We start from the raw sequence: 27,962 nt of genomic DNA, 5'->3' as shown, positions 1-27,962 counted from the left end.
AGGGGAAAGAAATTCCTTTCTGAAGGCAAGAATGTCAAAAGGTTTGAATCATGGATCTGCTGTAATTAAAAAACACATAACTAGTCGTTTTCAAATGTGGTTGTTCTACTTAATTGATTTTGCCGCCGGAGGAATAAAATAAATAAATAAAAGGCGCCTTGCCTGTGAATTACTGGAGGCGGCTGAGACTCCGTTTGAATCTAATTGCTGCAAATGTGCCAGTTTGTTGCTGGTAATAGTTATTGTAAAAGAAGCAGGGGTGGGGGTGGGGGCGATGGGGAAAGAGAGGCAGCGGTGTGTGAGGGGAGGGAAAGTCGCTGTCAGCAGCTGCATGTAGGCATGTAGGCCTCCATCAGAGATGGTGTTTCTCTCTCCCCTCCCCCTGCAGCTTCATCAACACAAAAGATTTCTGTTGAATGCTTTGCATGTAGGCTCTGCTTAAAAGTGTTTTATTCATATTTAATTGCCGGCTTGCCGCAGCTCCCGTCTTTAATTACTGTGTAAAAAAGTGGGATATAAAAATGCACCAGCATTCCATTTGTTTTCTTTTTTTTCCATTTCTGCATAAATTATGTGTTCCTTGACTGCTGGCCCTGGTGAGATTTGTATATTGTGTAAGCAGGGAGCAGGCGGTCTTCTTCTAAGCCAACTCTATTGGCTGTTTTTGCTTTAACATTGGGTTGGCCTTGTGGAGGGGAGGCAAGATGGCCCTGGAAGGTTTCCCCAGCTATACAATAATATCTCTGAAGGGCAGCTTCTGCACTGGAGCCCCACCGGTGTCTGATAAGCCTCATTTCACACCTGCAAGCTTTATCTGACTGATCCAGTTTTGCTTCCTCCCTATGCAGCCTTGTATTTAACAGTTTGCCTGGTAGCCACAGGTGGTCAGGGATTCCATGCAGACCAGAGGGGTAGTGGGGGAGAAACAGTTCCCCTTCTCTGTCAGCTTACATGCAGTGTTTCTCAAAGCCGGGCCCCCAGCTGCTTTTGGACTACAACTTCCATCATCCCTAGCTAGCAGGACCAGCGATCAGGGATGATGGGACTTGTAGTCGAACAGCAGCTGGAGACCCAAGTTTGAGGAACATTGGCTTGGAGGAAAATCAGAAGGTGCCTTGTACCAAGTCAGTTGCAGCCATGATGAGATGAGAGCCAGTGTGGTGTAGTGGTTAAAGTGTTAGATGGGGGAGACAAGGGTTCAGACCCTCCACTCGGCCTTAACGCTCAGTGCCTCAGCCCCATCTACTTCACAGGGTTGTTGCAATGACAAAATTGGGGGAGTGTATGTCATCATAAGCTCCCTGGAGGAAAGGTAGAATTATTATATAATAAATTATAGTAATTAGGAAGTTGCCATATATCAAATCAGACCTGTGGTCTCCCTCCTCTGTACTGCCTACCTTGACTAGCAGTGGCTCTACAGGGTTTCAGACTCAGGAGATTCCCACTTTTACTTGGAGATGCTGAGGATTGAACCAGGATCTTTCTGCATGCAAAGTTCATGCTCCACTGCTAAGCTTCTCCAAGAAGCTGGCTTGGGTTTTGTGCTGGCTGTGAAGAAAGGAGACTCCCCTGCCTCACAAACAGCATGGAAATGCAGAGGGCTGTCAGAAGAGAGATGGTGTGCTCTGTTCCTCTGTTGCCAGCCTCCTTCGTTGAAGCCTTTCTTTTCTTTCGCTAGCCTAACAAGAGGCTAGAAGGCAAGAGGATGGGGCTTCCCCTCTTCAGTAGCTTTTGTGGACATCTTCACATGGCTACTCTAAATGCAGTGTAGCTTCTGCCTGTTAAATTGTTCCCTGCGATTTTACCTGCTAACTGCCAGGAAGGAATTCAGTAGTTACAGCTTACCCCATTATGGAGCTGCTGTGACAGGAAAAACTTCACCTACTATAATTTTTTTCCTGGCATGCAGCTGCTGAAAGCGCAGGAGCACTGCCTGAGCAAAAAGCTGACCACCCTACCCAGACTGACTACCCACTTTCGCCGAGAAGCTTGCCTATTGAAAGGCACACACCTTTTCTGGCTGAAATATACTGAGAGAACAGGAAGCTTGGGTTGCATTCCCCAGGCTGTCAGGGCTCTCCGTCTGTCTATGGTAATTAATGTCTCTCTGCATCCAAAGCATACCTGCGGGCTGTTTCTTAGGAGGCTGACAGCTTCCCTTCTTTCTTCCCCTTGCAGATTAATGAGTTGTTTATAAGTTTTGAAGATGCTCCATTGGGGGCGGCATCCCTGGCCCAAGTCCACAAGGCTGTGCTGCACGATGGGAGGACCGTTGCAGTGAAAGTCCAGCACCCGAAGGTTCAAACACAGAGTTCAAAGGATATACTGTTGATGGAGGTAAATGGCTACATTCATGTATCTGCCTCCATTACAAAACGGACATGTTTCACCTTTGGCACAGGCAGGCTCAAAAGCTGGGCTGGATCTTCAGAGCTCTGCCAGCACCATGCTTCCTTTTGCTTCATTAAGGGTTGTCTTTAGTTTGTTACATGCATGAGAATCATGGAAGCACAGTCGGAAGGGACCACAAGGGTCATCTAGTCCAACCCCCGGCAATGCAGGCATCTTTTGCCCAGCATGGGGCTTGAGCCCATGGCCCTGAGATTAAGGGTCTCATGCTCTACTGACTAAGCTAAGCTAGGCTCCAGATTTTCCCCCCAGATGTTGCGGAAAGAGAAATAACATGGGTAGAAGTTAGCGCTTGGCTAACATTTCTCAGAAAATAATTTTATTGATTTCATTCACGTATAAATCATTTCCCACAAGACATCCCAAAGTGATTAACGGTAAAAACATCAACAAACACATCAACAATAAAAGCAATTCCAAAGCCAATACAGATACAGTGTCCTGTTTGGTCGTGATGGTCCTGTTCTGCTAGCTGAAAAGATGCATGCTAGCAGAACAGAACTTTCCCCCATGTTCTCTGCCCTGTAGACCCTTATAATCAACTCTAGAGGGTAGGGAAAACCTTTGGAGAAGATTAGGGGTGGAGGGAAGAGGAAACAGAAGTGGAGCAGTGAATATAAATGTTTCTTTTCTACAGAAGGCTAGTTTCTACACACACTCGACACATGTCTCCATGTCTTCTATCCAGTTAAGGAAGGGGCATTATCAGAGTTTTCACCCAGGTGAAAACACTCAGGGTGTGATGCAGGGCCAGTGAGGGCTGTGGCCTGGAGAAACTTTCAAGGGTCAAACACAGCAGCCTTGAAGGCCACATTTGGGCCCTGGGCCTGAGATTCCCCAACTGTGCATTAAAACACGATAGTAAATCCACATACCTGTTTTTCTACCCACCTTTACTCCATCAATCATCATTTTTATTAGATGAGCTGCTTCGACACTAGAGCCTTCTGCGCAGCTTAGGCACCGCTTATCCAGTCATCTGAAGCCACTTCTGTCATTGGAGCTCACCGGAGAGGAGAATAGTGCTCAGGGAGGTAAACTGTGGCTTAAGCCCCCTTCACATGCACACCCCTATCACTGAGAAATTAGAAGCCACTCCCCACATCGAACTTCTCCCATCATGACCTAGCTTGACCTTCAGTGTTGGCTTCCTGTTGCTGCCTGGTACTGCAATGTGGTTTAGGATCCTTTTGGAAACTTACGATGCGACTACTTGGTTCTAGGTCCTTGTCTCAGCCGTGAAGCAAATCTTCCCAGACTTTGAATTCATGTGGTTAGTTGAAGAATCTAAAAAGAACTTGCCTCTTGAGCTGGACTTCCTGAACGAAGGGAGGAATGCTGAGAAGGTGGCCCACATGCTCAGAAAGTTTGACTTTCTAAAGGTAATGGGTACACATGCAATCTGCATGCAATCTTATGAGTGAGTGTAAGACTGGCATTCAGCAGGGGCAGTGTTGCTTTTACTTTGCTATTGGGGGTTTGTGGGTGGGGTATCGAAAGTGAATGTAATTCTGCTGATGCTGCTGAATAAGATATCGTAGGGATATCATTGGCCCTCACCAGAATAGCAGGGAAGGGTGTGTGTGTGTCTTACATTGGTCCTGCAGGCACTGCCTGGAGGAAGAAAGAGGTAGTAATTTTTAATGACTAGTTTTGGGCGCCTCAGCAGAAACGGCAAAGAACACAGCTGGGACACTATTCTCTGCACAGCTCAGTAATTTCTGTGCTGAACGATTATTTCAGCCTTGGTACAACAGCTCCACGTAAACTCGGTCCTCCAGGAAAACTGAGTTCTAGAGCAATGGGTGGCCTCTTGATGCACAGAACATTCTCTTGAATTGCCTGACTGCTGCCTGAATATTCAGGCTGAGAGCATTCTGGGGTGGCAGCTAGCAATTCAGAATCAGTCTCAGGACCTGACGTTATAAGCCTGGCAGTGTGGATACTAGGAAAGAGCATCATAACCATTTTGTTAGAACTCAGAATAAGTTTAAAACAACAACAAAATGGAGACATCCCTATCCTGCTGCTGCTGCTGCTGCTGCTGCTGCTGCTTTGCTGAGGCTACCGCTTGGCACTGTAAGGAAATAATGTCTGATGCCACAGTTGGTCATGCTGCTAAGGGCATGCTTCACTGGAAGTTTCCTGAACCCTTGGTTTAGTACTACTTTTATTATTATAGTTCTAAACCAGAGGGGGAAGGAGATCCTTCGAGAAGCAAATATCCTTTTTGCTCTTTTCAGCAGAAAGCTAGTTGCATGGCTGGCATTGACAGTGTCCTGATCTCCTTTGATCAGCTGGGGGTGAGGGTGGGGATCTACCATTCTGAACAGTTCAAGATTTCTTTGCAGGGTTGAAAGATAGGGAATCAAACCTAATAATCATCTTAGGGCTTGTTGCTGCTCCTTAGGACAGATTTCAAGTCGTCCCCCCACACTCTGAATTTATTCTTATCAACTACAGTGGTACCTCTGGTGACGAACTTAATTCATTCCAGAGGTCCGTTCTGAGAACGTGCCTCTGGTGCGCAATTTCCATTCGCATCCTGGGGCAAAGTTCACAACCAGGAGCAGCTACTTCCAGGTTAGCAGAGCTCGTAACCTGAAGCGTTCATAACCAGAGGTACCACTGTACTAGGCCGTCAAAAGTCCCCTTTCATTATTTCCTCACAACAATGGAAAGGAACTGAAATAAAAGTAAGAGCAGGGGTTGTATTCCTTAATAATTTCTCAGTAGTGTATCTCTATGAGGTAGGCATTTGAATAGCAGTTGCTGGAAATCGCAAGTTGGGAGAGTGCTGTCCCACTCATGTCCTGCTTTTGGGCCTGCCATTTTGGCATCCTAGTTTTATTGTTGCAAACGGCTTCGAAGGCATTTTGACATGTCAGGGGTATAGAGATTAAATCATCCCCATCGTCCGCCTTTGGTTGACTGCTGTGAGACTAAATGGGCTTTGCTCTGACCCACTGGGACTCTTCTTATCTGTGCGCGCACACACACACACACACTCCCCTATAGCAATCTAGGCCAGTGCAATCACACATGGTTGCCATGTGCACACTAATATGAGTATACTGCTACCATCGGTATAATCCAATACATAGATTTGCATGTGTGAAGATAGTGGCTGAATTTCCTCAGCTGCCAACTTTGTAGAGTGCTCATATACTGATGCTGCCACATTGCTCCTGCACATAGACCTGTAGTGGTCTGTGCACTTGCCAGGTTCATGCCTTCATAAATGATTGTAGGCCCCTGCACAGGAGCAATGTTGCAGCTCCCACGTCGTATGAGCCAGGCTGCTCCCTCTGTGCTGTGTGTGTTCCCCCTCTGCTTTTGTGTACATTCATTGACACATGTACACATACCTGGATGTTGCAAACAGGCACACTTATGCAGGTGTGTCTTTACCTACATAAGCACTTGTGCAATTTGCTGCTACCCTTTTGTTTCTCTCAAAAAACATTAGGCAAAAGCCTTGCTCATACATTCAGAGCCCCATGAATGTAAGAGGAGCCTAATGAATCAGGCCGCTGGCCCATCTAGTCCAACGTCCTGTTCTCATGGTGGCCAAACAGATGCCAGCTCTTTCAAAACTTGATTGCAGCCCAGCGACGCTCTGCAATGATTCTTCCATGTGTAATGCTAGCAAACAGGCCTTAAAAGGGCACAAAAGGCCAAAGGCTGATGGCTTGTTCTAAGCGAATGTTTATCAAGAGTGTTGCGCCTTGGAGAGCAGCTCTGCTGCTGCTGTAACAAGTAAGAGAGTGTGGAGCAAATCCCCATGGAGACCCACATCCTCTCTGGGTTAAAGAGCCACTGCAATATCGATTCAGGGAATAATAACAAATTGCTGCAAAAATGGCTAAATAATAGATTTCCCCTGTCCAACCCGTCGATTCCAAGACGTTTTCATCAACCCCAAAGGCAACAAGGGAGTTGTTTCCTGGTAATTCCCCCTACCCCCAGAGTTAAAAAACCCCAACAACAACACCCATAGCGCAGCAGGGAAGTGGATTTCTTATCATGAACCCAGTTGAGGTTGTAAAGCCAGAGATAAATTGTTTCCATGTGCAAGCATTAAGGCCAAATGTCTGTGCATCATTTAAGCTTGCCAAGGACTATGACTTTGTGCGAGTGAGACTTATGCACAGCTTAATAAGGACCATTGACTGCTGCTGTAAATTTTGGAATGGGGATAAATGTTGACGCAGGGTTAAAATAAGCTACAGGCTTTGGGATCAGTGGATTTAAGAGCCAGCGCATGGTAACAGCAGGGGCTGGGGAAGCTGGGAATCAGTGTGCAACTAGCCACAATTGCTATGCTCTGCCTCCACAGTTGGAGGCATCAGTGCTGCTGAATACCAGTTGCCAGAAACCACAGAGCAGCCAGTTCTCTTGTGCTCAAATCCTGCTTGCTTGTTAACCACGGGCACCTGGGAGAACAGGTGGGGCATTGGCCTGATCCAGCAAGCTCTTCTTCTGAACAGGGCTACAGCTTTAGGTACCTTCCTTTCATTTTGCATGCATGGCTTCAGCAAGTATTCTGCAATGTGCCATAGTCTGAGAGAAGGTGAAAAGTGCTGTAGTTCTGTAGCCCTTGAGAAAGTGAGTTTGCAAACCTAGACTAAGGGGCAGTGGCACAGAAATGGAAATTTCTGTAATTTTGGAGCTATGTTTTTTTCCAGGGCAGAGGCTCCCCACTCCGCATGAAAAAGAAGTTGGAGTGGGGCATTGAAATATAGTTCTCTCAATCCCAAACATACCTGATTATTTTAACAGGCAAGTGTATGTGTATAGTTGGAGTAACTAACCTTTGGCTCACCTGATGTTGTTAGAGTCTAGCTCCCGCCAGTCCCAAGCAGCATGGCTGATGGTGAGGGATGATTGGAGTTGTAGTCCTAAACTTCTGGAGAGCTATAGGTTAGCCAACCCTGGTGTATAGGATTCAGCCTACAATCTTGTGCACATTTATCTGGGAGTAAGGAGCATTAAATTCACCAAGATTTTGTTCATTCATTCTTTCACTTCATAAATAAGTTCCAGTAAGCAGAGCAAAGTAGTTGAGACATCTCTCTCTCTCAATTTTCTACTTTCCGTTTTTTACCCAACTGGTGCTGTGATGGGAGTAGTTGGAAAACCACAGTAAGAAGATGAAAAAACACCAGGGGGAGATAATCAGTAATTGGCCAACAGTGGTTGGAAGACAGCTGTTAGATGCACCTGATAGAAAGACCAGGAATGAAGATCAGTTAGCACATAGGTTTATGGAAGGCGGTGTAAGACTCAAAGAAAGGGATTCTGGCAGCTAGGCCCAGGTGCCTTATGCTCTGTGCCAATCTAAACTCACCTTGCCATGCCTTTTCTTCTCCTTCATTGCTGACAACTGGACCTTTGTTTCTTGCTTGCTTTTATCAGATTACATTGCATGCCTCAGGGCCTTCAGACATGTGGTTGCTCCCTTTGGGCTCTGTCCACTTGCCTGCCTCAGACTATCTTGCCCCTTCAGCTGCCATCTCCAGGAGTCTCTGGCCTATCCATTGAGCTGCTTGCAGGTCTGATCTCACTTGAGTCCTGACAGGCAGATGAAATGGAAGATGCCGCGACTGAAAATGGTGCTCTGTATGCAGGAAGGGACGCTCTCAGGATTTTTGCAAGGATCCTCCTATTTATGAGGCACTACCCCCCCCCTGCCAATAGCTGATGTGATAGCCTGGAGGCCTGTGCATGGGTCTTGTCAGCCTGGCTGCATCTGTGCTCAGAGGGACGCTGCTGAAATACAGATTAGGATTATTTATTACTGACAGAACAATGCTATGTGTGCACTGTGCATAACAAACAAGAGATGTGGGCTCTCCCCTGGACGGTGGTTTCTGCAATTCAGACATATGCAACAAGTTGTTGTTGTTTAGTCATTTAAAGTTAAAGGTAAAGGAACCCCTGACCATTAGGTCCAGTCGCAGACAACTCTGGGGTTGCGGCGCTCATCTTGCTTTATTGGCTGAGGGAGCCGGTGTACAGCATGTGACCAGCATGACTAAGCCACTTCTGGTGAACCAGAGCAGCGCATGGAAACACTGTTTACCTGGAGCGGTACCTATTTATCTACTTGCACTTTGACATGCTTTCGAACTGCTAGGTTGGCAGGAGCTGAGACTGAGCAATGGGAGCTCACCCAGTTGCGGGGATTTGAACCGCCGACCTTCTGATCGGCAAGCCCCGCGTCCCTCTGTTTAGTCATATCCAACTCTTCGTGACTCCATGGACCAGAGCACGCCAGGCACTCCTGTCTTCTGCTGCCTCCTGCAGTTTGGTCAAACAACCTGAAAAGGGTTACAAATTCACCATGCTAGGTGCACAGGTCGCTGCAGATTCATGACATGTTCAGACACACATGTGCAGGTCTTTGATAATGCCATGTCCTCAGGTGAATTCAGGCACACTTGTATAATAAGTATGTGAACATATAAAAATGCCTTAAATTGAATGAAACCATTGGTCAGTCAGTATTGTTTACATTGACTAGCCGTCGCTCTTCAGGGTTTCAGACAGGATTTTTCCTGTGACTTACTTGGAAGTTACAGGGATTGAACCAGGGATCTTTTGCACACAAAGCATTTGCTCTACTACCAAGCTCTGACTTATGCATAAGGACATAGAAGAAGAGCCTGCTGGATCAGGCCATTGTCCATCTGGTCCAGCATCCTGTTCTCACAGTGGCCAACTAGATGCCTATCAGAAGCTCAGAAGCAGGACCTGGACACAGCAGGACTCTCCCCTCCTGCAGCCATCAACTGGTATTCAGAAGCATACTGCCTTCAGCTGTGGAAATAGAAACATAAGTAGCCACTGGTAGCTTTCTCCTCCATGAATGAGTCTCATCTTAATAAAACCATCCAAGGTTGTGGCCATCACAGCCTCTTGTCAGTGGCAAATTTAGGGGAGCACAGCCAGTTTGGTTGCACTGGGTGCACAGCCTTGGGGGCATCACTTGGGATGCCATACCTGTTACTTAGAATGGGTGCGAGAGGCACGGGGGCACTGAATATTGGCATCACACAGGGCGCCGCTGAAATTTGAGACCCCAAGGTCTGCCACTGCTCTTGTGGGAGCAGATTCCATAGTTTAGCTGTGTGCTGTGTGAAATACTTCCTTAGTGCTCAAAGGCTTATAACCAATGTCAACAATGTCAACTTGAGATCAGTGGACTTTAGCCCGCTATTTTCAGTGGATTTACTTATCATTATACTTAGCTGGATTTCACCCAGCTAAGTTTGGAGAGTGAGTTGCATCTGTCTGTTAAGCAAGCAGAATGTTACGTTTACCGGAAGTTAGTTCAGCTAGCATAGCATTGAGGAAAAGTTAGTCAGGCAAGTTTGCTCCATTTGAAAACCAGAAAGATCCAGCTTGCTTGAACTGGCATAGAAATCACTGACTCTGCTTCTGGGCCGCTTAAAGAAAAAACGCAATATGCTCTGCTTTTCCTCTAAAGCATGAGTCTGCAGAATTCTGGGACCTTTCCACTGTGTCTCTTATTTATCATTAGGGTTTTGGTCTGTAAGGTGGCTGGCTGGCTCCTACAAGAAACAGAATGCTGGCCTTTATTTTACAGAGCCGATAGAGTAAGGAAACCTGATTCACAGAGACTAAAAGGACACCCCAAGATTTCAACCCTTTCCTCACATTTTGGCTTTCATAATCATTCCAACCATATGCTTTCTGACACATTCAGACACACGCACACACACTGAAATGATGGTACCAGGACCAAGATGGAGAACTTACAAAGGTGGCCTAAGACATTTTGCTGCTTGAGGCAAAGGACAAGATGGCACCCCTCCTTTCCATGCATACAAGCTGTCTAGCTGTTGATTCTTGTTTCATTGTGGGTGATGAGACAGTGTCCCCTACTACGTTTGAGGGCAGCAGGCTAGTTTAAGGTATGCAGGGCAGGTTGCTTGGAAGGAACACAGAATTCTGTCCTCCATTACTTCCCTGTCTCTCTCTGTATCAGCTGCCTGAGGTAGCAGCCTCCCTCTGCCTAACGGTAGGGCCTGCCCTGAGCGCTTACTTATGTCAAGTTATGATAAGGCCTTTGTCAAAAGTTTTGTGTGTTCTTCCTTCGAGGACTTGGATGAGCTCATTTCTCCTACTTCTTGGCACTTCATGCATATACACTTTCTCTTCTGTTCCCCTTAATCACACGGTATTCAGAGAGTTGTATTCTTTTTTCAGATCCCTAAGATTTATTGGGAGCTCTCAACAAAGCGTGTTCTTTTCATGGAGTTCATGGAAGGTGGGCAGGTGAATGACAAGGCCTACATGGAGAGAAATTGCATCAATGTCAATGAGGTAATGTTCCCTCTGTCCAGATCTGTCCGTCTTTCTATTTACCCATCCATCCATCTGGTATTTATAGGCCATTCCTTAAACATTTTACATTAAACAATTTAGAATGTGATAGCAATAAAAACAAAAGATGTAGGAACCCTTTCTGCATTCCACAAAAGCACTATTTTTGGCCCACAAAATGAAATGAGTGAAGTTTCAGCACAGCTTTACATACAGTTCCATGCTTTGTTAATAAGTCCCAGTTCTTTCTTTTAATTTATTTCCTAAAGGAAAGATGTGTGCTTAGAGATGTCATAGTCTGTTCCAGATGTGGTCATATTTCATTGCCTGGTGAAATGATTCCTGTGTACTGGGTGCACATAGCTGGCTTTTGGGGGATTAAGTGTTTGTGTCCGATGGGAAAGGAACCTAGTCTTTATTTGCAAGAACTGGGCAGGTTCAGCCTGCCATCCTTGCCTTCCTCCAAGTCAGTGAATTCTGATTGAATCACTGCTGCCTACTTTCCCCCCTGTGTGCTATTGATGAGTGTCGAAATGCCATTTGGTTGACTAGCTATCAAAGAGCTCCGGCACAAAATCAATTGTACTTAATCTGTCTGTCCGCCTGTCTCCGGAGTCTGGACGCTCCCTCCTCTCATCTTTTTTTATTCTGTGGCAGAGTTCACTCCGCGTCAATTATAGACATTCCAAAATATATCCAGAGGGGGGGATATAGTCATGTGTTCATTGCCCTCCAAGAGGTTATGTCTTTATTCTCCTACTTCCCACTAGAAGGAATTGCTCACAGATGTAAGTAAGCTCACACAAATCACATTAATGCACTAATTGCCAGCAGCATGAAGGGAAATTAGTACAGTACTTAGAACCATTGCCTCATTGCCTTCCTATGCTTCCAAAGCTATCATTTAGATGCACTGTATATAACAGTTCCTAGCATTCCTGTCACATTCTGGTGTGACTAAGAAACCCTACCATGTGAACTGTTTGATGGGGCCATGCAAATGAAGGGGCAGGACTGTGCAGAGAAGAGTAGACTTGGGTCTCTGTGTCTGCTGTCATTGAGTTCACCAAGGGCCAGGGAGCAGATCCAGCACCAACCTTTGTGTTGACCCTGAGTGCGGCACTTTTCATTCCGATTACATGTTTGCTGTTCATTCCTGTGTAGTAAAGGAGAGCCATTCACTTGGGGACACTGTTGCAGGGAAGGCAAAAGCACTCACTGACAACTGTTGTGATTGCAGAGTCCTGTGCACAACGGAATGATGAGCAGTACGTGCCACATGCTTAACGTTGCTTTATTTTCAGTTCAATGTTGAGAAATTACAAACATGCATCTTGCCTCTGCGGGAGCAGAGAAGCAACCGTCCTTCTCCTCGGAATGAAGAACACCGAGAGAACAGTGAAAAACAGGAAACCAGTGTACGTCACATCCAGTCTCCTATTCCCGTGGGAAAACCCAACAGTACTCTGACTGTGGAATGTAAACATTGTCTTGTGACAAGCACTTCGCTGCACAGTGAAGAGAGCAGAAACCAACATCCTCCCCCTTTCTGTGAACATCACTGGGCAGCGTGTTCGTACAATATCAGTACAAACCCAACTTCTGTACATAGGTACAGTGTTGATCCCTTGATACAATCTTGGACAATACATCAGCAGGAATTTCATTACCTGGCATATAGGACACCGTTACGAGTCCCTTCTGAATATGTTCCCTAGCATGTTGCAACTTCAATTGCAAGTGCTTTGTGCTTTGCTTACAACCTTCCGAATTCAGCAAAGCCAAACATGCTTTGTTGTCCTGGTAAACCTGGATTGGACATTTGACAGGAATTTTCATGTCTTTGCACAATTGTAACAACCATTCACAATCCTTAAGTGAATAAGACAGTGCATTTAGTTCAGCTTCACAAGTACTTAAGCTAATTGTTGTTTGCTTCTTGCATGACCAATCAAATAGACCCTGACTGTACATGTAGCAAACTCCAGACGTACTTTTCCTGTCTGTTGTGTCACTTCCAAAACTTGCATCTGCAAAAATCTCAAGACCACCAGACTTCTGATTGTTAAATCTCAGTCTGTAATGCATAGTGCCTTTCAAATAGCGTGCTATGCGTTTCAGAGCTTTCCAATCCTTAACAGTAGGATTGTTAACTTGTCTGCTTAGCAAATTACAGCTAACAGCAATATCAGGTCTTGAACATCTGGCAATGAAGTTTAGTTTGCCTAGCACACTTCTGTACAGTGTAGTGTCAGAAAATGCTTCTTCAGTGTCTTCTACCTGATAACCTGTTGTCATCGGTGTGTCTACAGGGTTAGCATCCATCAGGTTCAGTTTGCTTAACACATCAGCAATTTTCCGTGACTGGTGTACTAGAATGTTACCACTTTGATCTTTCTCTATTTCCAGAGATAGGTAGTTGTTTACCTCACCAAGATCTTTCATGTCAAAGTGCTCTTTCAGTTGAGCTAGGGCGTTATTGTACATTGTGACATCTTTCCAAAAGAATAAAATATCATCAACATAAAACAAACAATATAGCTTCTTTTGCCCCTCCTCTTTGACAAACACACATGGATCAGCTTTCCCTTGCTGAAAACCTAGAGAAAACAATGCTTCAGTGAGTTTTGTGTGCCAACACCGTGCACTTTGTTTGAGACCATAAAGGGACTTCTTCAGAGCACAAACAAATCCCTGTTTTACCTGTACGCCATCAGGTGGAAGCATATAAAGTGATTCACCTAGAGATCCATACAAAAACGCTGTATTCACATCGTGGTGACTAATGTGTAGATTCTCCTCTGCAGCTAGCTTGAGCATAAGCCTAATGCTCTCATATCTCACAGTGGGTGAGTAGGTCTCGTGATAGTCTTCACCTGGTACCTGTGCAAAACCTCTGGCTACCAATCTGGCTTTGTGTCTGACTATCTTGCCATTTTGATCAGTCTTCGCTTTGAAGACCCATTTGCTTCCAAGCAGTTTCATTCCTGGAACTACTGGAACTAGCTCCCAAGTTTTGTTCCTTTCTAAGGAATCAAGCTCAGCCTTCATGGCACTTAACCATGGCTCAGCTTCCTTAGAATCCAAATCCTGGATTTCTTGGAAACTTGAAGGTTCAAATACCTTCTTGGAGCTTTTAACAGCTGCTACTGCTGTCTTAGCAAATTCATCAGCAAATCTCTTTGGAGGTCTGCCTTTTGTGGCTCTCTGTGACCTGCGAATCAGCCTTTGGTCTTCAACACTCTCCTCTTCCTTCTTAGGAGAAAAGTGGCCTATTGTGAACAATGGTTCTTCCAATTCCTGATCAGAGCTTTCAGAGGGTCGCATAGAGGCTTTCGCACTCTTGAAATCCTCTGAATCACCCGATTCAGTTTCAGACTCAGAATCAGAACCTTCATCAGTGGGTGTGGGTTGCTGTTGCTTATCCTCAGTCTCATCACTGTCATCAGGATAACATTGGAAAATTCCCACATTCTCCCCCCACTTGGCATTGTACTCAACACTTCTTGTGAGTTTAATTGTCTTAGAGTCAGTCATCATTATTCTGTAAGAACCTTTCTGATAACCTAGAAAGATACCATGCAATCCACGTTTGCCTAACTTGGAGCTTTGTGGTGAGTGAACCCACATATCAGAACCAAAAATTTTCATGTGTTTGATGTATGGTTTCTTGCCAAACATCTTCTCATAGGGGGTGCAACCAATCGCTGAAGATAACCTGCGATTGTAACTGTAAACAAAACACGAGAGAGATTCGGCCCAATAACTCTCTGGAAGATTGGCATCATGCAGCAAGGTTTTCAACCCTTGAAGCAATGTCTGATTTGCCCTTTCGCAAAGCCCATTCTGCCATGGCGAGCGAGGACTGGACAAATCGTGTTGAATTCCTTTCTCAGTCAGAAAAGCTTCAAACTGCTGAGAAGTGAATTCTCCCCCCGCGATCTGTGAAAAGAGTTTTTATCTTCTTACCATGCACATTTTCCAACCAAGCACAGAATTCCTTGAACCTTGGAAAAGCCTCTGATTTCTGCTTGAGATTGTACACATAAATATACCTGGAAAACGCATCAATGAGAACCATGAAGAACCTATTTCCACCCAAAGAGGGCGATAGTGGACCAACTAAATCAGCATGAACAATCTGGTATGGTTCTGTAGCTTGCCTACTAGACACCTTACCTTTCGCAGCCATTTTCACCTTGTTTGCTGCGCATGCCTTGCACTTCATGTGGTACCTGCAGGGTTTAATAGTCATACCTTCAACCAAGGCAGGCATTTTAGATATTGCCTCAAAATGCAAATGACCAAATTTCCTGTGAAAATCATGAATACATCCTGCATGCAAACTTTTGTTAGAACCTGCAATGCAACAAGTATCATTCTGCACAACATCATCATAATACAATACAAACAAACGATCAACATTCTCAGCATGCAATACATAATCGTCTTTCTTTGTGATGGTGCATTTCTTGTTCTTGAAGGAAACGTCAATGTTCCGTTCATTCAGCTGCATCACACTTAGAAGATTGTGTGTGGCATCTGGAACATACAGTACATCCTGTATCGATAAGTCCAAACTGTGAAGAACAACAGTTCCGTAGCCTTGACTGGGGATCGTGTGGTCATCCGCCTGGTGAATCGCACCTTCCTGCGGTGTAAAAGTCACGAACAGTCTCTTATCGTTGCACATGTGGTGGGTAGCTGCTGAATCAACAACGAAGAAAGATCTAGACGTCTTCTGGACCTTTGCAACCTTTGGAGTGAAGCGTGAGACCATTGCCTTGTGCTGCATTGTCCTGGACACCGGACCTTTGCCTTTGCTTTGGCCTTTTCCACGCGATGAGCTTCCGCTGCGCTGCTCTGTCTTGGCCCTGGGATATCTGCATTCCCTCTTCATATGGCCTAGACGTCCACACGAGTAGCATTTCACTGCCTTCAAAGCTTTGGCGCCCTCTGGTGGTTCCACTGCACTCAGGGATGTCGTCTGTGAAGACTCCCCCTTTCCCATGCAGCTAGCACCCCGGCGATCTGCTTCATTCTGGATCACGGCAGTAACATAGGCTACTGTGAGCTGAGCAGTTGGCTGAACAGCAATCTGAATGGCAACGGACTCCCAACTTGGACCCAAAGAATGTAGTATCATGAAGGAATACACAGCCTCTGGAAAGTTGAGTCCTCTCTGCTGCAACTCACGTCTCAGATTTTGCATCTCCATCAGATGTGTACGCACATCTCCACCTTCAGCAAGAGCCATACCATGCAGCTTGGCATAATAGTACATTGAGGAACCAGCTTCTGTCCTCAAGTGAGCCTCCCTTAAAGTGTCCCAAATTTCTCTGGCTTTGGTCTTTCCCTGTAACAGACAGAGCTCTTCTGGGGATACTATCAACGTAAGTGTTCCCCTTGCTTTGGAATCCTTAGCAGTCCATTCATCTGTAATTGGAGCTGGGGGGTTGTCTGTAATAACACTAAACAGACCTTCTTTCCGCAGAACAGCCTCTGCATAAAGTACCCAGTCCGTGTAATTTTTCTTATTGAGCTTAGGAATCCCAAAAGCATCAGCCAGCTTTGCATTAGCCATCATTGCTGCTTTAAACAAGCTGCGTCACGGTACAGCTGCTTCCAAAAGCACTTGTGAAAAGTACTTTCGCTTTCCCAGCCACCAAGCCTGTGAGCTTGTGCCTTTGCCTGTATCGCGGCAAAACGGCTTTAAAAGTTCAAAGTCCAGCCATAAAGCCATAAACTAGAAACTGGCAGGCTGCCCGGAGCATGAGCACATACTTCCATCAATCAAACTCGACGCGCAGAGCAGATAACGCGATCCGTTTCTCTGTACCTCTGCCGGCATTCCGACTCGCCTTCTGGAGTCTCCATTCTTCAGTTTGATTTACGTCTTCTGGGCCCATAACCAAAAATGTTGTGATTGCAGAGTCCTGTGCACAACGGAATGATGAGCAGTACGTGCCACATGCTTAACGTTGCTTTATTTTCAGTTCAATGTTGAGAAATTACAAACATGCATCTTGCCTCTGCGGGAGCAGAGAAGCAACCGTCCTTCTCCTCGGAATGAAGAACACCGAGAGAACAGTGAAAAACAGGAAACCAGTGTACGTCACATCCAGTCTCCTATTCCCGTGGGAAAACCCAACAGTACTCTGACTGTGGAATGTAAACATTGTCTTGTGACAAGCACTTCGCTGCACAGTGAAGAGAGCAGAAACCAACAACAACATGGGAAGACATATTGCCTCACACTATGCAGAGGTCCTTGATATTTACATGGCTATTTTATCTGAGAGAGTAAAGTTAGATTTATTCCATCTTCTCAGGTCTTTCTTGCTTTGTCGCTGGAGAGGCTTGCAATTTTGGAGGTATAATTTGTTAAGGTTACTGGTTATTTGTACCCCCAAGTATCTTAATTTTGTATGGCAGAGTTTTATCTGTGTGATGTTAGTGAATCCTTTTTGGATATGAGAGGGAGTGTTGAAGCACATTGCCTCAGATTTAACAAAGTTCACCTGAAGGCCTGATACCATTGCAAAAGTACTGAGTTCTTTGATCAGTGTGGTTGCTTTTACAATGGGGTCTGGTGTCGTGATCATCAGGTCGTCTGCAAAGCGCCCTAATTTATTTGTTTCAATTTTAATTCCACACCCTTAATATTAGGGGCTGCCCGGAGTCAAATTGTTAAGGCTTCCAGGACCAGGATGAATAGAAAGGGAGAGTGGGCATCCTTGTTTTGTGTCTTTTTGGATTGTGATGGTGGTGGAGTCCCATATTGTTGTTTTTGCATTTAGCTGAGGCTTGGGAGTAAATTTGTTTGAGGGTTTGTTGTACAGAGGGATCGAAATTCATACTGGTTAATACTGCTAGTAGGCATTTCCATTCTAAGCAATCAAAGGCTTTAAGTATATCGAGGGATATAATTGTCAGTGAGTTTTTAGTTGTTTTGCTATGATTGATCAAATTCAGTAACTTCCTGATGGGATCCATTATGTTGCAGCCAGGGACAAAGCCAGCTTGGTCTGGGGCTATTACCGTATTTTTCGCTCTATAGGACGCACTTTTCCCCCTTCAAAAATGAAGGGGAAATGTGTGTGCGTCCTATGGAGCGAAGACACCATAGCCCCGCGACCCTCTCCCGGCTGGAGAGGTGACGCGCGGCTATGGCAGGAGCCTCTCCGCTGCTCCTTTCCGCTGCTCCCTGACCTGCTCTTTGGGGCTGGTGGTGGGCTTCCCCCCGCCAGCCCCAAAGAGCAGGTCGAAAGGAACCTGAAGCCTGGAGAGTTAGAGGGGTCAGTGCACACCGACCCCTCTCGCTCTCCAGGCTTCCAAGGTAGCCGCCTGAACGCACCTTAAACGGCACCTTGTTTTAGAGCGGGAAAACAAGAGGGGGAAAGTTCTCCCCCTCTCTGTGCAGTGCCTCTTGCCGCTTCACTGAAGGGGCGCTGGGCAGAGAGGGGGAGAATTTTTTTTCTTGTTCTCCCCCCTCTAAAACAAAATGCGTCCTATTGTCCGGTGCATCCTATGGTGCGAAAAATACAGTAGTTTGTAAAAGAAGGCTTTTAGGCGATTAGCCAGGATGGGTGTGAATATCTTGCAGTCCTGATTTATCAGTGAGTTTGGGCGATATGCTTCTACTATGAGGCTATCTTTGAATAGTTTTGGGATAGAGACTATTTTGGAGGAGGGCCAGGTTTTGGGGATGATGTCATGTCATTAAATAGGCAAGTCATGTAGGGCGCCAGGGTTCCCTTGATTTTTTTTTATAGAATTCTGCTGTGAAAAGCAACTGGGCCTGGGACTATGTAAGGTTTCAGATTTTTGAGGACCATTTCTAATTCCTCTGGGATGATAGGACTGTCCATGAATTCTCATTCCTCTGCAGTTAAAATTGGCACAGATAGTCCTGCTAAAACTTTTGATTTCTTGCTCAGATGGGTTCTGGGAGGGGTATAGATTAGAGTAAAATTTCGCAAATGATTAATTGTGTTTCCATCTTTTTTTAGTAATGCAGTGTTTTCTTGTTTTAAGTGATTTTTTTCCTGACCTGTTCGCTAATAGTCTGGAGTTTTCCCCTTCATACTCGTAAAATCGTTCTTTTGAGTATAGGATGTTGATCATTGTTTTATTAATTTCTAGGGAGTCAATCTCCCTCCAGTAGGGATATTCTTACATTCTTTAGGAAATATTTGTGGGGAAGGTTCGTCTGTGAACGGCATAGCCTACCTGTTAATAATATGAGCTGTGTGTATTTATGTGTGTACTGTTTTTCCACACATGCACACCCACACCCTTAAATAAGCTTAATATGTATAAATATATAGAGGGGAGAGAGCGAGAGTTAGTGGTGTGGCCAGTCTATAAAAGGGGGCCTCAGCCATCACTCAGTGGTAGATCGCATGCTTTGTCTACAGCATTTATTTATAAGACACCTTTCTCGATCGGGTCTACCACCAAAAAACCAAAGAGATCTCAGCCTGGAGAAAAACTCTTCCTGGGGTCTTGGAGAGCTGCTGCCAATCAGAGTGGGGTGTGCTGGGCTTGTCTCTGTGTAAAGCAATTTCATATGTTTTCTAAGCTCTCAGTTTTTCTCAGTTTTGCTACCTCATATAAATATATGAAAGTCCCTTTTACTGGCTCAGAACATTGTCCCTTCCACCCAGCAATGCCTACTCTGCCTTGCAGTTAGTCCCTTAAGTCTTTCTCAGCCCTGCTGAGTGCTATTTTGTTCTCTTTTTTTAAAGAACAAAAACAGAGACTGAGTATGCTGGGGATTAAACACGGAGCCTCCTCTATGTTCTAGCATTGATCTGCAGTCTCTCTGTGGACCCACAATGGCAAGCATGCCACCTCACTTTCCCCTGAAAGAAGCCTGGGAGGGGCTCAGAGGAATCTGTGCTAAGCAGGCTTTCTTTTGTAGAGCAACACAGCCTTGAAAAAAGCAGGCTGAGCCTCTCTCCTCTAAATGGAAAGGATCCCTGAGGTGAAAGCTCCCTTCAAACCAGGTTACTGACATTTACTTAATGCCGTCTGTAGCGGGATTATCATTAAAGCTGCCCAAAAGCACATTAATCTCCCTGGATCCGTCCGAGCGCCGGACTGTAATGGCATTTAATCAGAGAAGCCTTTGATTTCTAAAGACAAGTGCAAACACTGAGATATCTGCCTGTGGAACAGTTACTTATTCATGTGCGAGTGCGGCCTAGAATGAGAACATAGCTGGAGGACTAAGGAAAGGCGGGGAAAGAACTCGAGAAGACGCATCATGAATGTAGAGGGCAAGGCAAAGGGAAGGAGCAGGGACGTGTGTTTGGGAACGGAGATCTTTAGGCAAAGGGGCTTTCCCTGGATCAGGCGGCCGGATAGCGTTGCATAATATAGAGACAAGCGCATGGCAGCTGGCTACTCAGAGAGTAGCCAAGTATTCTCACTCTGGTCTCCAGCCCCTGTGGTCCAGGGGCTAGAAGGATATTTTTGCATATAATTCCTCAGGCTCCATCACAAAAACGATGTTACAGAGCTGCAAGGGCTTTGTAGTTGTAGAGCGCATGAACTCAGCTGTAGTGGTCACATTACGTCCCGAGAAAGGAGATACATGAACGCAGCAGGTGGGTGGGAATTTGCAGACCAAGGGCAATATTTCCCTTTGGACGACCTTCCAAGGGCCACATGCTGGTGGTGGGCCTTAGTTGGTGGTGGACCTTAGTACACTAGGCTAGCTTCTTTCTGGGTCCTCCATCCAGGCAAGTGACAGGCGTTTGCACAGTTCAAGGACACACATTCAGCCAGGTTGGAGGTGTGAAATAGAGCAGTGACAATAGAACTGAGATGAAACCTTCCCTCAAAAGTGATGGTGATGATGATGAAGTGTAGGTGGGCAAGACACAGTTATAACATCAAGAACCTTAAAAAAAACCAAACTGCATTGAATTCTTTAAGAGACCCCAGTAACCAAAATCAGAATAAAAGAGAAAGGAGGATGTGAGTGCACAAATCAAAACTCTGAAGCAAAAGGAGCTCTGTGGCTCAAATCTGATTGATCCCAAGCTGTTTATTTAAAATACAACATTCTGGACTCTTTACTCTCTAAGAGTAAAGCAGCAAGGACAATGAGCTGCACATTTCCTGATGGTCAGTGATAAATAGGGGACCCAGAGGCTAGCAGCGAGACCAGTGGGCCCTGATCTGAGGGACAAGGACAAAGGCTTGCATCCCACAGTTCACTTTTAAGGACTCTCTCACCCACGTTGGTTTGAGTGACAGCTGCCATTGCAGTCACCAGTCAGAACCCAAGTCACATTCGGCAGGTAACTCTTGTGTTACCTGTTGAGAAGTGAGGGGATGCTCGATGCCTCCTGAGATCAGTGGGAGATGGCGACCTTGGTGTTAACTGAAACCCGGATTTCCCCCAGATTTCTGCAAGACAGGCTCAATAATTGATCTATGGATTTGGAGGCTTGGTGGGAATTAGATGCTGGCCTTGCTTGAGGAAAATGGAGGACCAAGTAAACAGGGTTTTGTCAGTACATGTGATTTTCTGATACCACCCCAGAAACACAGAAATAATATTTTATGTTCTGTGATGTGTTAGAGAGATGGTTCATGTCAATCAAAAATTCTGATTCAAGTAATAAAAATGTAAGTGCATCATCACAGGTATATGTGCTCTGTATCGCAGCTATTCTCTTCCCCTCCTGCATGACGACTGTGAATTCAAGCTTTCTCACAGCAGAGTTTTGAAGCCTTTTTGTTCCCTCTGTAAATAAACAGTCAACAGCCTTTTGTCCTTCCTTAAGCCTCCTTTTCTCAAGATCTCAAAGCACCCCTTCAAACATCAGTGGACTTTGTCAGGAAATGGCAAGATTCTGGAACTGGCTTAGAAGATTCTACCAGCTAAGAACATGACAATAGCTTGCTGTACCAGGTCAAAGGCCCCTCTGTTCCAGCATCCTCTTCTCACAGTGGCCAGCCAGATGCCTGTGGGAAACCAGGGAGCAGAACCTGACCACAAGAGCCCTCTCCCCTCCTGTGGTTTCCAGCAACTGGTATTTAGAAGCATTGCTGCCTCCAGCTCTTCAGGCAGAGCATAGCCATCAATAGCCCTCTCCTCCATGAATCTGTCTAATCCTCTTTTAAACCCATCTAAGTTGGCCACCATTCCTGAGAGAGTGAGTTCCATCATTTGATTATGCTCTGCATAATCTGTCCTAAACCTTCCAACATTTGACTTCATTGGATGCCTACAAATTTTAGTATTATGAGAGATGGAGAAAAACTTTTCTCTATCTACTTTCCCCATGCCTTGTATCATTTTTTTAAATAAACGTCTATCATGTCACCTCTAAGGGCTCATTCACACTTCTGCTTGTCCTGTGCCTGAAAAGCACAGGGCTGAGCAGTTTTGCCTTTGACCCACCGCTTTGCCCCCCTGGAAAACCTGCTCTTTAGTGCTAAATCAGAACAAACAGCAATCCATGGAAGACCTGATTGCTGTTTGATCCAACTTGGCTTGGTGGGTGTTCGCAGGGGAAAGTGACAGGGCGAATGGAAGTGTGGATAACTCCAAACTTGCCTTTTCAGTTTAGAAAAAGGCAAGTAAGGGCTTATCCACAGCCCAAATGCTGCAACCATTCTTCATAGGGGAGTCACTCCACCCCCTTGATCATTTTGGTGGCCCTTTTCTGAACCTCTTCTAACTCTGCAGTTAGGAACTGGGAGCACTGAAGAAGCAGAGTTTGCCCTCAGACCTGAAAGCAAACTGGACCACATCGCGAGATTCGAAGCTAGGAAATCCTACTGCCACTCCCTTTACCATCAGTATATTCTTTCTTGTCATATGCCATCTCAAGTGGGCTGATCTGGGCTGTCAAAGTGGTACTGGTGAATCACTGTTGCAGCATGCCAAAAGACAGGCCTAAGTTGGCCAGAGACCGTAGAACAGAATCATGTGAAAGTGGAACGACTGCTTTGACCCATAGTATAATGATACTTTAGGAGGCACATGTTGAGAGTGTGGAACTCAACTCCTGCCTTGAGAATAAAAGTCTCGATCTGCAGCATGATGTGGTAGTACAGATCTGAAATAAGGTAGTAGAATGGATTCTGACATGTGCTGTAAATTAGATAACAAAGACTGGTTTGTTGTTTTTTACGCTTTCCTAGATAGGTATCGGGACCCGGGTGGCGCTGTGGGTAAAAGCCTCAGTGCCTAGGACTTGCCAATCGAAAGGTCGGCGGTTCAAATCCCTGCGGCAGGGTGCGCTCTCGTCGCTCAGTCCCAGCGCCTGCCAACCTAGCAGTTCGAAAGCACCCCTGGGTGCAAGTAGATAAATAGGGACCGTTTACCAGCGGGAAGGTAAACGGCGTTCCGTGTGCTGCGCTGGCTTGCCAGATGCAGCTTGTCACGCTGGCCACGTGACCCGGAAGTGTCTGCGGACAGCGCTGGCTCCCAGCCTCTAGAGTGAGATGAGCGCACAACCCCAGAGTCTGTCAAGACTGGCCCGTACGGGCAGGGGTACCTTTACCTTTAGATAAGTATCACATCAGGGAGAAAGATTTAATTTTATTTGGAGTTCATTTTACCTGAGGTAAAATGGCACCTTCCCCTCCTGCAATCTGAAGTTGAACAATTCGTTCTTCCGCATCATTTGTTTACAAGTATAGACCAAGTTGAAAATGCTGGTTCTCTGATTGTTTTTTTTTTAAAAAAACGGGCCTTTCTCCCCATCACTGATGAACCAGGGTTGTGGGGCCAGTTGCCTAGTTGTACACATTGCTTCTTTGCCTTAGCCAAATTAACTTTGCAACTGCAGTGCAAATCTACCTCCATAATTCCTCACCAAAATATTGTTCCTTCTGTGCGTTGATCTACTGTCCTGTTTTCTGATGGTGCTTTCTATGTGGTTCCATGAACAAGGGATATTGCAGATGAGCAAGCAAGTAGTGTCAGGGCCCCTAGATGTCACACCACCTTGGCTAATTTCACACCAATGTGACCGGGGACCTGCAATGGCAGGGTGTTCGTTTTTTTAACCATGCTTGCTAATCCTATTAACCTTCGATTAAAGTTCCAAAATCAATGCTATTCTTTTGGCCTGAGGAGGTAATATTGAGCCCTGAGAAATGAGCTACCTCACGACCTTTACTTTTAATGAGATCAATAGAAGTTAGTGTCGCCGTCTCTTAAAATAATTGGCAAATATTAGGGCTGAATTCGGTCCAACAGCTAGTATCTGTTCTAAATTGAAAGAGACAGGAATAAATAGAGGAAGGACACAAACAGATCTGGTCTTGAGCTCCTTGTTCCATTTAGGATTTTCGAGTGCTCGGTGTAGATGATATGGTCAGCACAGGCGCCATTCCAGAGGTAGGTAACGTGAAACACCCACAAGACACAATTGTGCACTGGTTCACATATTGCTAGGTTAGAATTTTGTTGTTGTTTAGTCATTTAGTCGTGTCCGACTCTTTGTGACCCCATGAACCAGAGCACGCCAGGCACTCCTGTCTTCCACTGCCTCTTGCAGTTTGGTCAAACTCATGTTCGTAGCTTTGAGAACACTGTCCAACCATCTCGTCCTCTGTCGTCCCCTTCTCCTTGTGCCCTCAATCTTTCCCAACATCAGGGTCTTTTCCAGGGAGTCTTCTCTTCTCATGAGGTGGCCAAAGTAGTGGAGCCTCAGCTTCAGGATCTGTCCTTCCAGTGAGCACTCAGGGCTGATTTCCTTCAGAATGGATAGGTTTGATCTTCTTGCAGTCCATGGGACTCTCAAGAGTCTCCTCCAGCACCATAATTCAAAAGCATCAATTCTTCGGCGATCAGCCTTCTTTATGGTCCAGTTAGAATTTTACTCTTAACTATAAATCAGTTTCTGGCCCTCAGTGGTTTGAGTTAAGCAATGGGATACCCAACACATACCTTAATTAGCTTAATGATTGGTGTCCTAGAAACCAGCAGAGCATTGTATTTTCTCTGCAAGGTCCCTTCCTGTGCCCTTTAGAAATTGTGTTCTCTGGGAACTGCAGGATACCTGAGCTGCCACAGGTCTGGGATTCCTGAAGGGGTGTAGATTCTTTCTCAGTGACATCTTGCTGGGAGTTGTCGGTGGCAGAATCTGTTAACCGAGGGCCACTAAGTTGCTTCCGGTCAAGCTGGCAGCCAACCAGCGCCCCCAAGGCCACTGGGCACCTGTCCTCAGGTGGGAAGGCTTTCCTACCCTGGGCAGCCTCCCTACATGACACAGGGCAGCTTCCAAGGTGCAGATGGAGCCATCTTAACAGCTGCAGTTATCCCTTTCCTGCAAACTGCTCTGGCTTTGCTTCACTTTGTTCTTTCCTATTTCCTGGATTTGCACAGCCCAATATACAAATTCCTGGCTTGGATATCATTCTCCCCATGTCAACTGATGGCATTTTGCTGCAGGTGCACGTACCGTATTTAATGTTATTTCTTTTGTCTGGAACAGCAGCTATAGGAGATTGGTTCCTTGAAACATTGCCGGGTCCAACAGTCACTGTCCCAAGCACCAAAGTTGAAATAGGTTGGAGTTTTATTTGACAGGGCATCAATCCTACAGATTTATTCAGATGTAGTAGGCTGTCTTTTCCCTAAGGAACCTTGGGAGCTGTAGTCCTGTGTGTTGGGAGATGGGGATTGCTGACAGACAATTCTGTAGTGTAGATATACCCACTGGAGCTGTGAGGGAAAAAGATAAAAAGTCAGGTTCCCCAATTATTATTATTTTTTACTGGTTTGTCCGCAGTTTGCAGTATCCTCAGCTTCTGCTTTGATCCCAATACACATGAAATTCAAGCTTTTTTGCTTTGCACTGATTGGCCGATTGGTCCAGAGAATTAAATGTTGCAGCTGCTGTTCCCTAATTAAATGAGCATTCATCCTGTCATTAATACAGTGTAATATTTTGACATTTATCTTATCTTTTCTTTTTTTAACCATTGGATTTTGTTCATGCCTGAAGGCAAACTCAAAGGGAGGCAAATACAGCCAGAGTAAACTTTTGAGTGATATTTCACTGGAAATTGTTATTCTCCAGTCTCTTGACAGGCACAGATTCACAACTGGCGTCAGATTTATTAGCACTTTAGGCTAAATATGTACCTAACTGTCCATTTAAGATCTTCAAGGGCAGATCTCCTACGGGTGCCTCCACCATCTAAGATGCCAGAGAGGGACCCTTCCCAGTGGTGGCACCCCAGTTCTCCCCAGAAAGGTTAGCTTGACACCCACTTCATGGATCTACTGATGCCAGGCAAAGACCTTTTATATCTTGCCAGCCTTATTAGATGCACTTTTAAACCTGCCAACCATTTTACATTTATTACCTTGTAATTGCATCTTAATTGTTTTATCCGGTTTGTACACCATCCATGGTACGATGATCAAAGAGCGGTATGAAGCCACCAAGAGTAAATAAATGCAGACTCTCCTGCAAATTCACAGTTGCATGGGCACAGTCATAAAGCAGCATATCTGAGCAAGCATATTTGGATACACTGGCATGCACAGACGCTTTACCATACTTGCTTTCTCACAAGCGCACCCAGAGCCTCCTCACCTTGAACAGGGAAACCCACAGGGAGAGATGGGCTTCATAGCTGGGTGACATTTGTATGCTGCCTCTCCCCACAGACTGGGCCCGGATAGGGCCTCTTATTACTGCAGCTTTGTGATTAATGTTGATGAACGAATTTAAATTTCTGTCCTTGCTCCCTCTGCCGCCTGGCCCTGATGTGCTCAGAATTGCAGCAAGCTGTCTGCTTTCTGGGATGCAGCACTGGCAGGAGGAGCATGTGTCTCTCTGCCTCCTGCCACCTCCTTGAATAATGAGCAGTGCACCTCATGGCCAAAGGCACAGTCCACCCCACTTTGCACAGAAGGCATCCACGAGGTCTCAGAAGATGGTGGTTTTCCTTAAGAGGGAAATTCACGCAAGGTCAGCTGCCATTGTGGTGGGATTCCTCCCCTTCAGGCTTCAGCTTCTGAATGCAAACTGTTGCCTGGGATTCCATAAAGCAGCGCAAAGGCTCTCAGCCTTGGTCCACAAAACACGTACAATTGCAATCCTAGGGTGCCAAAACTTGTCCTCCAATTCTCAGGTTTTTCCTCCCTTCCTCTGCAAAAGAGTTTTTCTGCTTTTCTGCCTTGTTCTTGAGGCACTTGAGAATTTCTTTAGGATGGTTTTAAGTCCACTATCTTGGGAGATGACGAAGGTTGTTTATGGGAGGCGGAGTTATTGTTTTGTGCTGTTTTTAACTATTTTGTGCTTCCATCCTGTATTTCTGTCTTGTGAACGACCCTGAGATTTTCAGTTGAAGGGCAATATATAAATTTTAACAACAAACCACCACCACCTTGGTCATCTAAAAGGCTATAGAATATTAATCAGTCATTGGTCTGGTATAATGAAGGCATCAGGTGAACCTCCCTGGGGAGAGCATTCCATAAATGGGGAGCCGCTTCAGAAAAGGCCCAGTCTCATGTTGCCACCCTCCAGATCTCCCATGGCGGAGGCACATGAAGAAGGGCCTCAAAGGATGATCACAAAGTCCGGGTTGGTTTATATGGGGACTGGCAGTCCTTGAGGTAGTTTCCTTCCTTGTAAACATTTATGCAGCACTTTGCAGCCTCCCTGGGTGCCTGCGCTTCCTGATCTGGAAAAGCCCCATGGGAGCAATTACTTTACAATGTTTCCCCTGAGCTTTAGCTGAGGCACAGGCATTCAGGGAAGCTGCAGAGCACAGACCACTAGTGAGATGATTTGTTGAATGAAAGAAAAGATGCTCACCAACACCCCTTGGCCAGTTCAGAAATAAAGTCAGCGTAACAAAAAACGTGGATGAGACTTTTGCTAAAATTTTCCATCCCCTTTGATAACCAAATGCAGTTTCTTTCCCATTTACTGATGGAGAATGGTTAAAAAAACCACACACACGCATGCAGGATAAATGTTTGGCACAACACTAATCCATATTCCACCAGCTCCCTTTCCTGAGCACCCAATGCCTCCTGGGCCATATTCTGGCCTCTTTTCTAAACACAAGTAGAAGAAGCTGACATTGAAAGCATTCTTTATGAGTTTGTCTTCACTCTTCTGTTTGCCCGACCCAGCCCACCCTCCTCTACTCTAGTGGCAGCCCTGGGACCAAGAGATAAGTGTTAATTAGATTAAAGA

At 45.6% G+C, this 27,962-nt stretch overlaps 1 protein-coding gene across 5 annotated transcripts in view; it reads left to right on the top strand.

Moving 5' to 3' along the window:
- ADCK1 (aarF domain containing kinase 1) overlaps positions 1 to 27,962 on the top strand; it is a 117,230-nt gene that overhangs the window by 80,069 nt on the left and 9,199 nt on the right. For 4 of the 5 annotated variants that reach the window (XM_081173523.1, XM_081173524.1, XM_081173526.1 and 1 more), the window contains 3 exons: positions 2,182 to 2,340; positions 3,636 to 3,794; positions 10,648 to 10,764. In XM_081173523.1, coding sequence (XP_081029649.1) covers positions 2,182 to 2,340; positions 3,636 to 3,794; positions 10,648 to 10,764 — 435 coding nt within the window. The remainder of the gene's footprint in view (positions 1 to 2,181; positions 2,341 to 3,635; positions 3,795 to 10,647; positions 10,765 to 27,962) is intronic. The other variant, XM_081173527.1, reaches the window with a different exon arrangement.

This window comes from Podarcis bocagei (assembly GCF_964188305.1).
Source record: "Podarcis bocagei genome assembly, chromosome: 1".
NCBI lineage: Eukaryota > Metazoa > Chordata > Lepidosauria > Squamata > Lacertidae > Podarcis > Podarcis bocagei.
Note: the sequence above shows the minus strand (reverse complement) of the source record. Positions and strands in the feature narration are given on the sequence as shown.